Source organism: Lytechinus pictus, chromosome 2, assembly GCF_037042905.1.
Source record: "Lytechinus pictus isolate F3 Inbred chromosome 2, Lp3.0, whole genome shotgun sequence".
NCBI classification, from domain to species: Eukaryota; Metazoa; Echinodermata; class Echinoidea; order Temnopleuroida; family Toxopneustidae; genus Lytechinus; species Lytechinus pictus.
In genome coordinates, this window is record NC_087246.1 from 56,225,305 (window position 1) to 56,235,414 (window position 10,110).

Genomic DNA, 10,110 nt, shown 5'->3' on the forward strand with positions numbered 1-10,110 from the left:
CTTCGGAATAACGCCACAAATGTTCGGATTAACGAACTTCTTCTGATTTTCAATATTGAAATAAGTAAATAGATAGATAATGTGAATGTAATATACATGTATATATATATATATATATATATATATATATATATATATATATATATTAATAAATATATATTAATGATGAATTAATAAAAAGAGGACAACTTTTCAAAGATGACAATTAAAAAAGAACAAATTTTCACGGAAACAACTCCCATTATACCTTGATAATTTATTTAAACAGAAATCAATATTAGTATTCAAAGAATGTTAACCTCCACCCTTTGAACTGGATATCCATACAATGAACCAATGAAATCTGAATATAAATCGAATGATTGTGAAACATTTCACACATATTATTGTCTAAAATAAAGATTCACCTAAACGACTATTAGTTTTACAAGAAAACTGTCAGTAAAGTTACTCCTGACCTGAAATCGATTAAAATGTGGAACACCTTATTGATAATTTTTGCATGAACTAAAATTTATTCATAAAATATTAATGGATATTTTCAGAGTTAATACAAATTTTCGTTCGAGGCATGTCTTAAAATTTGAAATAGAAAAATTCTTTGTAAAGAAAATGTGGAAATATTTTGACTGAGATTTTGGCGCTACATAATTCCAGTCATTAGTAAGTTAGTACATAGAATATACTAATAACGCAAATCAGTAATATATATCTATGGCCACTTGCCACTCAATATAATCTGGCAATAACGGTGTCGGCCTATATATCAGGGGCTCTTGCAGGAACAGTAAAAATCAAATGCAAGATGGTATTAAAAAAAGGTAGATTACAGGACTAGATTCAATTGCAACCCATGAATGAATAGGTTTATCGACTGACGGGGATTCTCATTGGAGAGATTTGCGAGGTTAATATTCATTTTTAAGCAACGATTTAAAAAAATCACCCATTCTCCACTTGATTCTACTATGAATCACTGCTGGTATTGATAAGTTGATGTACTATACGGGCATTCCAGTAAAAAAAAACAATTTGGCATTGTAAAATAGCTTATCCTAAGAAACAGAAATTCGTTCAGTACTCGTGATTTGAATCCACAAATCATGTCGAATTCCTAAACAAGACTTCATCTAAATAGCTTCTTAATTCTATGTGAATCTTATATACTGTCTTCTTGTTATCTGATGTATTTTGACTCTTCCTCTCTTCGATAACCCATTACGTGTTTTTTTAAATAAGACAACTATGCAGAATTAATACAATTTAACTTGTTTTTTTTTTTTTTTTTTTTTTGGGTGTGTTCGTGGATACCGTGACGGTCTTAACGCGGTATATACTGCCAAGGTATTTAACTAGATATCTCAATCTAACAAAAAAAAAATCACAAAAGCAAAAACAAATTAATAGACGATTGTCGATGAACCTCACCCGAGTCATTATTTACCCTTATTCCAATTGTAGACTCTATATGTTTTCCACACTATTAGTATTATTAAGAGTGATACATATATACATATATATATATATATATATATATATATATATATATATATATAAGGCGATTTAATGATAGTTTTGAAAGATGCGATAGTAGTTTTCATAATCAAGAAAATAAACAAAAAATTTTATAAACGTGTAGCAGATTCTGTGTGAATTCTAGCGTTGTTGAAAACAAAAGGAAACTTGTCAAAGTAATTCCAATACACTACCGATTCGGACTATAGAGTACATTCTCTGAATTACCAGGAAAATTATTTTTATAATGTAATAGTACAGTGCTATAGCGTAATGTTGGAGCCGTGATATGGATGTAAACAACATTCTGCAATCTAACATCTAAATTATGTTCGGGTACCATATGGTATTCCCAATTAAATATTGGACGAACTTGTTCCAACCACGAATCACAATTTATTGCTCGTATTCTACATAAACAATGGAATACATCAATATACCAGTAGGCAAAATCACCTCATACAACGAATGCGAAGTACCTTTACACCAAATAATTTCATGATCATAGTCTTGCGATAATTGATATTAAAGAAATATTTTGAAATGAGAAGTTTACTTCCAATTGCACTCAAAGATAATTTAGTCATTATGATAAATAAAGCTAACACGAAAAAATGCTCAGATGCAGGTTAAATGCAAAAGAAAAGAAAAAAAAGGCAATATCATCCATTATGAAGTTCACGAACTCTCTGACGTCTAAGTCTGGCTTTATTGGACATCAAGTTGATGTGGAAGACTGTCCACCTTTCTAGCTGACTTTTCGAAGCAGAGCGTCCTAGTCAAGATTGTTCTCTGCCATGGAAAAAAAATTAACAACAAAAACTAATTATTCTCTTATTACTATCGGTATTATTATTTTTTGGAATAGAAAAAAATCCCATAAAATACTGTATGTCCAGGGGTTTTCTTATGTTTACGAATCCGTACAGTGTTTGAATTGGTCTTATAATGGTAGATTTAAAAATGACTGGATGTACAGAGCGTATGACGGTGAGGAATGTCAAATGACATTTTTAGTTTTAACTGACAACACATTGAAATCAAGTTACCTACCGGGAGTACAATATATGCATCATGAATGGGTCATCAGAAAGCAACCAGAAACTCTTGGTCAGGGAAGAGGGACCCAAGTGCACTAATAATATTACTACCACAGGCATGACAGGATGACATCATTCTTATTGCGTCTGCCGCCTTTAGAAAGAATCTACAGAGTTCGCCCACTCGTGCCACCAGTTAAAAGTAATCAAGACCAATTCATCCGGCAATGCACCGATTGAATGATCGTGACATTATAATATAGGTTTCCGTAAAAAAAGCTAAAATTTATGGCCGGGCCAATGTCATTTCAAAGTAGACACTTCGATCTCTAAATCACTTAACAAGTACTTTGTTATTGTGTTTTCCCAAAATAATTAAAGCCTTAGTATTTAATCATCATCATGATAGTGTGAAATATACCAATAATATGTATTCGACTGTTGAAAAGTAGTTCCATTTTCCCGATTTTGATAATTTTGATACCTATAATCAATGTACGTGTATTGCCCGGCCGTGAAAAACAACCCTTTTTTATGATATCGTGTGTCACGCGATTCATGTCAATCTTGTAATGATATGAACCCCGGACAGCTAGGTTTATTAGACTTTCGAAAATTAAAAATATTTTGTTCTTTCTTACCACAGATCTCATTTGGATTTTGGTGCTTCTGCAAAAAGTTAAATAGAAAGAAATAAGACATGAATATATATATATATTATTCCTCGTTCCCTCTGCCATGCGATCCGTTACGAATTCCATGATTTACCTTCCGTAACTAATCGCGAGAATGTTTGAACCATTCATATTATTTCTGCGATCAGTACGATTGCCACGACTGATTTGATACGATCTGATACGATCTGACACGATCACAATGATTATTACACGATTAAGATCTACGTTTCAATCGTGGGGCGAATCGTGACAGTGCATGGGAACTGGGTATTACATGAAAGTTCAATTTCTCCATTATGGGCGATTCCATGCTAGAAAAATCAGCTATTTTCACAACATTTTTCAACCTATTGTCCAAACAAATGAAGAACTTCAATTTGATTTGTGGTAACTATAGATTACTACTGGGTAGACATATGAAAAAATGACAACCAACAAAAATGCTGTCCATGGGTGAATTAGAGGTGAAGATGTTGCGTGTCGTACGGGACATTTCTGAGTCCCGTACGACACAACATTTTCGCCCTTAATTCTGCCATAATCAAACATTTTTTGTTGGTAATCAGTTTTTCACATGACTACCCACTATAACTTTATTATTGACCAAAAATAATTTTTCATTGCTCAAGCAATCAGCTAAGAGACTAGAAATTGTTTACAGAATGTCCCGTACGACACGTATGGAATCGCCCACATTTTTTTTTTTTTTTTTTTTTTTTTTTGAATCGCCCACATGATGACGTATAATTGCAAACATTTTCTTTCTTTGTTGATTCTATGCACTCTAAACATACCTTCTTTATTTAATTTACTCATTCTATTGTCTCGCCTGCATAGCAGAGCGACGGCAACAACATTGAAATCTTAACCTAAGGTTAAGATTTTTAAATGTCATCGTAACTTAGAAAGTATAGGCCTATAGATCGTGACACTACCTTGGTCACATTTGTTCTACGGCGGCCGTACGGCGAGTCGAAAACAGTCGTTATATTCATTTTTATTCAAACCACCTATATGTAGCTGGTACCAAAAAAATGTTAAAACGGCTGTTTTCGACTCGCCGTACGGCCGCCGTAGAACAAATGTGACCAAGGTATTAGACATAAGGGTACTCAAGTATTACTGAACATACTGCCTGAGTTTCAAGTCACATGACCGAGTTCTAAAGGTCATTTATAGTCAGTGAACTTTGGCCATGTTGGGGTATTTGTTGAATTGCCATCAAAACTTTGAAAGTTTATGGATCTGATTCATGCAACTTGGACATAAGAGTAATCAAGTATCACTGAACATCCTGTGCAAGTTTCAGGTCACATGACCAAGGTCAGAGGTCATTTAAGGTCAATGAACTTACATTATGCTGGGGATTTCAAAACATTATGATTTAATGTTAAAACTTTAAAAGTATATAGATTTAGGTCATGAAGCTTTGACATAAGTGTAATCACGCATCGGTGAATATCCTGCATGAGTTTCAGCTCACATGACCAAGGTCAAAGGTAATTTAATGTCAATGAATTTTGGCCATCAGTATTTGAAAGTTTATGGATATAGTACACGTATCTTTGATATAGTTCATGAAATGTGGACATAGAGGGGTAATCAAGTGTCACTGAAGTCTTAGGTCACATGATCAAGGTCAAATGTTATTTAGGGTCAATGAGCGCAGTATTTTATTAACATATATTATGAATGGTGTTTTTATGAATAGTCGTTTTCAAAGTCAGTACTGCTGTTACATTGAATCGCGTAATGCACGCGAGATTGCCAGAGGCGCTCCACTTTTTTATTTATTTACCACTCGTGGGATGAAGCACTTTATCAGCAAATTATGTTCCTCATATAAGAGAAAATACGATCGATTGATCGAACGTTATACTTACTGCACTTTCCACACATAAGGGGACAATTTTGGAGTACAAATGGATATTTGTCACGGCACCAAGACTTTGGCCAGCCAGGATTGGCGCCACAGTACTTATTAGTATTCGCACAAACGGCTGTGAAAGAAAATAATTATTGTTTAATTATTATGAATAAAATATGCTAATTTATTCATGAAAAACACTATTTGCATATTTAACACCCTACTTCACTTCAAATTTTCTTCTTATTTTTTTGCAGATGTCATCTTTGTAATCTAATTTAAAGGTTTCCACAAAGAAAAATTGCGAAGGCCAATTTTTTTCTTACGTATTTTTTTTTTTTTCTTATGTATTTCTTTGTTTTTAGAATTTCTTATGTATTTTTTTGTTTTTTCATCTTTTGTTTTTCATGGGTTTTTTGTCAATGGAAATTATTACAGACCATTTAACAACTAAATTAAACCCTAAATTATTTAAGCAGATCAATTAGAACGAAAAATAATCACCCTTTTATGAATTTTATCTCCCATAGACTTTGTACACAAAGTATAAAAGTTAAGAATTTTCGGCATGACAATATTGGGCCGTATGCATAAAATCAAGCAATTGCTTGTGCTAGCCTTTTGCTTGAATCGGTATGCACACAAACAAGCAATTGCTTATAAGCAAAACCTTTTGCTTACAAGCACAAACAATTGCTTACTACTCGTAAGCAAATGCTTACCAAACAAGCAATTGCTTAAAACCGTATGCATAAAACAAACCTTTTACTTGTCTTGATAAGCAATTGCTTGAGTTTTTTCAAGCACCTCCGGACCAGCTTGAGCTCTTGCTTACTCAGGGCATTCTCGTTTAAGGATTAAATTTTCATACCGTTTCAAGCTCCATATTCCAGAGGTTATGTTGTGATTTCACATCTAATCAAATTCCTGTTATTTTAGACTTTTTACGGCAATTTTTGTCCATCGATCTACACAGAAACCCCCCTCATGCTCTGCGCTGTTTTCCCCCTATTTGCGTAATAAAAAAATACTGCTGCCAGGTCGGGCACGAAGCGTCGTTGTCCTACTGTGCGATGTTCGCACAACCGTAACGATCCTTTGTCCAACACATAAGCAATTGCTTAGGCAGTGCAAGCAAAAGGTTTCAGCACAAGCAATAGCTTGTGCATACGAATTTAAGCAATTGATTGAACTTGCCCTTTTGCTTGACCAGCTCTTGCTTTTGCTTAAAGCATTTGCTTATAAGCAATTGCTTGTCTTTATGCATACGGCCCATTGCCTCGTAAAAAAAGTCACGTGAAGTCGCGATGATATATCCGTATGGTATGTCCACTGAACTAGAAATAATACAATTGCTAAGGCTTGGTCTATTGTTTGGTAAGCAATTGATTGTGATTAAAAAGCAATTGCTTACAAGGCATTTGCTGCTTTTTATGCATCTAAGCCCATTGTCGCAGAGGGGAAGAATCGGAAATCGATAATATGTCAGGTCACTTGCTCAAATTTTTGCTGATGATTGAGACCATGCATATCTTATTCATGATCAATGACGCTTATTGAAAATATTATGTTGTCAATGTACTAAATATATTTCAGCTGGCATACTGAGCTTTCATTATTTGGTTTAAGTTCACTCATCAGTTCACGAATAAAAAAAAGCCTAGTAAAATGTCCCGTTTCCAGGCCCGAATATGAAATTTTACAGCACGCACTTCGCGTTCGCACTGTTAATTCAAAAGGCCTTATCTTATTGTTTGTAAAAATGAGGCTAATATATATTTCATCCCCCAGCAAACGAGAAAATTGCTCTTCGAGTGGCCGATCAGAGAAATCATACATAATTGATGGCAAAAACTAGATCTTCCCCTGAAATTGAACCCTGTTGAATGTTAAAATTTAGGTGGGTATATGGTTATTGCAGGTGCCGTTCTGTGTACATGATAAAGGAGGGTACGTCGAGACCCCACCCCAGCAAGTAAAAAAAATATACCGGTACAAAAATAAATATCGAATAATGCAGTTTCCCTTCAGTGCTCTGAAATCAAGAAAAACAGGGTATATTCAGAGTAAAAAATTATTTGAATTTCGAATACTGGAAAAAATCAGAAAATAAACCAGAATAATGTTGAAATAATTGTTAGACTTACAGGAACAGTCGCTACCATAATACCCGTCTGGACAATCACACGTACAATCATCTTTCACTGTTCCGCCGTTCTTACACGACGCCTTGCACTCTAGAAGAAAAAACATATCAAGGTAATCAAAAGGATGTTTATTTTATTATATCGATGTCAAAGGTGTATACCTTTTACACCAACTGGTAGATTTACATCGTGTTTGCAATTTCTATTTCCTCAAAGAGGAAAAACGATTTCAAAAGAATATTTTACTCTCATTTGATACTTCTTTATTAAATGAAAATTAAAACGAAAACACAAAACGGGAAAAGTCAATGAATGTGAAGAAATATATGAAGGAATCATGATCGACAGATATGTGCGCTATGTAAAACTTAAAGTATTATTATCATTACAAGTATTATTATATTATTATTATCATTATGTTAAAATGTTCATTAGGGAGTTAATGTTCGGATACGCTACAGAAACATCAGGTAACCTTTAAGATGATTTTTGTTTTCTCTGAGTGTTATCTTTCAAGTAAGATTGATACTGAAAAATATATCAATAATACATAAGAGCAAACGACATACATACACAGTATATCTGGAATACATTGAAATTGTAAGTCAACTGATGGAACTGTTCTGACAATTGAATGTTTCATGAGTTATACTCTTCTATTTTTTAATTAGGGTGCCGACCCCAATGACCAGATCTCCCATCTTATCACCTCACTAGTAAATACTAGTCTCCCTTTCTCTGTTTTTAACTCACCAAATCCTTTCCAATTAAACACAACAATTCCGATCTGTTCACTACCCCTTCTTTTGGGTATTTTTTTAAGTTTATGTTACTTGTTTGTTATCATGTCCTTATTCGCATGTGTTTGTTCTCTTTGGCATGATGGATGCACGATGAACGACCGAAAGCTTGCAAAATAAAATCTATGAAAAGCTTCGTCTTACGTCATTGTCTCCTCATTATATATTTAGTGTTTTAAAAAAATCCGAAATCTAATGTTTTTTTAAACCAAATGATTATTCCAAGTAACTATCTCTTAATTATTGACATGTGCTCAATAAAGATTACTGGAGCTAGCCTGTGTTAATTTTTTTTTTCATTTTGACTGAGTGGAATTTGTGTAGTGCGCTTGTGAATTTTGATAAGTTTCTTTTGGAATCCAGTTATAATTATGTCAGTGAGAATCAAGTTTGATTTAAGCTACGCCTACTATTGTTCTCTTCATTATTTTCTTTCACAATATATATATATGTATGTACTTGTCTTCAAAGTAGAAGAACGGTTTCAGTTTTCTTTCAATAACTTACCACAGCCTGTAGTGCTTGTAGAGCACGAACCTAGAAAATAATAATAAAAATTACATTATTCAGTGCTTTTTTAAGTGTCCCAAACGTTGAAAATGCCGTGATAGATTGAGAATGTTGTATCTCTTCTTTTGAACCTTATGAGGAAGCATTATATCATCAGCTTGAGCTCAACACCATCACGGGGACAAAATCTCATACATTATATCTATTCGTACTTCATCGCTCTTCACAGCGTATGTAGTGTTTGTGTTTATATTTCAAACATTTCGAATGTGATTTTTTTTAAGTTATACTAAGACTCGGTGCCTTCAATGCCGCTTCAATGTCTTAAAAGCAAATGCAATAGTTTAATATCTTTGTTTCTTGGCCCTTATTATAGTAAAATGTTTACTTACTGCATTTATTATCATAACACCTGCTCATGTCTGCCGGGCACTGTGTACAGCTGGTACCAGTCAGGTATGGGCGAGCATAGTACACGTTTCCTCTGGTGATAAAATAGAGATAATTATATATATTAGGTCTCGATTTTTAAAAGCTTGTGTTACACACCAAAAACCGAATTCTCCCGAATTCGTACACATTCTGATGGTTTCGGTTGATTCGAATGTTCTCGAATCCTTCCTGAATTTTCTCGCATTGGTGGAGGGAGAACTGAATACTCCGGAAACTACCATAATTGAATCGCAGCTGATTCGGTTCTGGTGTAACTAGGTCTTAACACAGGAACCGAATCAGCTGCGAATCCATCCAAATACACCTATTCGAGTGGAATCGGGATTATTCTGTTCTCCCTCCCCGAATACGAAAAAATTTGGGAGGGATTCGGGAACATTCGTGAAAGGATTCGGCTCGTTTTAAAATGTTAAAAACGAGCCAAATAAAACGAGCCAAATATACCCTCTGAATAGCAGGCGCGGTTCTTTAGACAAAAAAAATTGATGGACCTTCTGGGGGCTTGAGAAATTTTGGACGTTTATTCAATACAATGGAAATGGCCCGCGATGGGCAGCATATGTGTACTTTGGAGACGTTCAATAATACACAGATGGCCTACATAATACCTTATTATTTTAACGATTTTGTTGAACTTTGGTTCACAACACAAAAAACAGAAAATAACGAAGAGTTACCTCGAAATTTTCGGCTGCTAACTGCAACCTTCGTCAGCGATGTGACCCGATTTGACCTTAGTGACGTAATGGTCGATGATCGGGTCGTAGACATTCGGAAGCTTGTATCGCCCCCCGTACTTATTATTTTGTTCTTTATGGTTGATTTTTTTTCTTTTAGGGAAAGGGGAATTCAGTTCCCAAAGCTCCCCCTAGAACAGCGCGTGCCGAATAGCAGCTGAATAAGTCTATTTAGGCCCTATTCGTATCCTTCTGGTGGCACAATCGGCGCATTTAGGCAAATTTATTACTATTCAGATCGTCATTGTTTTGTTATAATCGGAGCATTCGGGTGACATTCGGCTCGAATCTGGGCACCTTTGGCTAGATTCTTGCCACTATTCGGGTTGGCATTCGGTTTTATTAGGGATGCCGGATGGTAAAA

At 34.6% G+C, this 10,110-nt stretch overlaps 1 protein-coding gene across 1 annotated transcript; it reads right to left on the reverse strand.

The window, feature by feature from the left end:
* Nucleotides 1–236: 236 nt before the first annotated feature.
* LOC135153246 (wnt inhibitory factor 1-like) lies at nucleotides 237–9,780 on the reverse strand. Its single transcript, XM_064095700.1, has 7 exons — nucleotides 9,687–9,780; nucleotides 8,949–9,038; nucleotides 8,554–8,583; nucleotides 7,247–7,336; nucleotides 5,116–5,232; nucleotides 3,197–3,224; nucleotides 237–2,307 (listed from the first exon to the last, which is right to left on the reverse strand). The coding sequence occupies exons 1-6, from the start codon at nucleotides 9,778–9,780 to the stop codon at nucleotides 3,205–3,207; spliced, it is 441 nt and encodes a 146-aa protein (XP_063951770.1). The 3' UTR covers nucleotides 237–2,307; nucleotides 3,197–3,204.
* Between the last annotated feature and the right edge of the window lie 330 nt (nucleotides 9,781–10,110).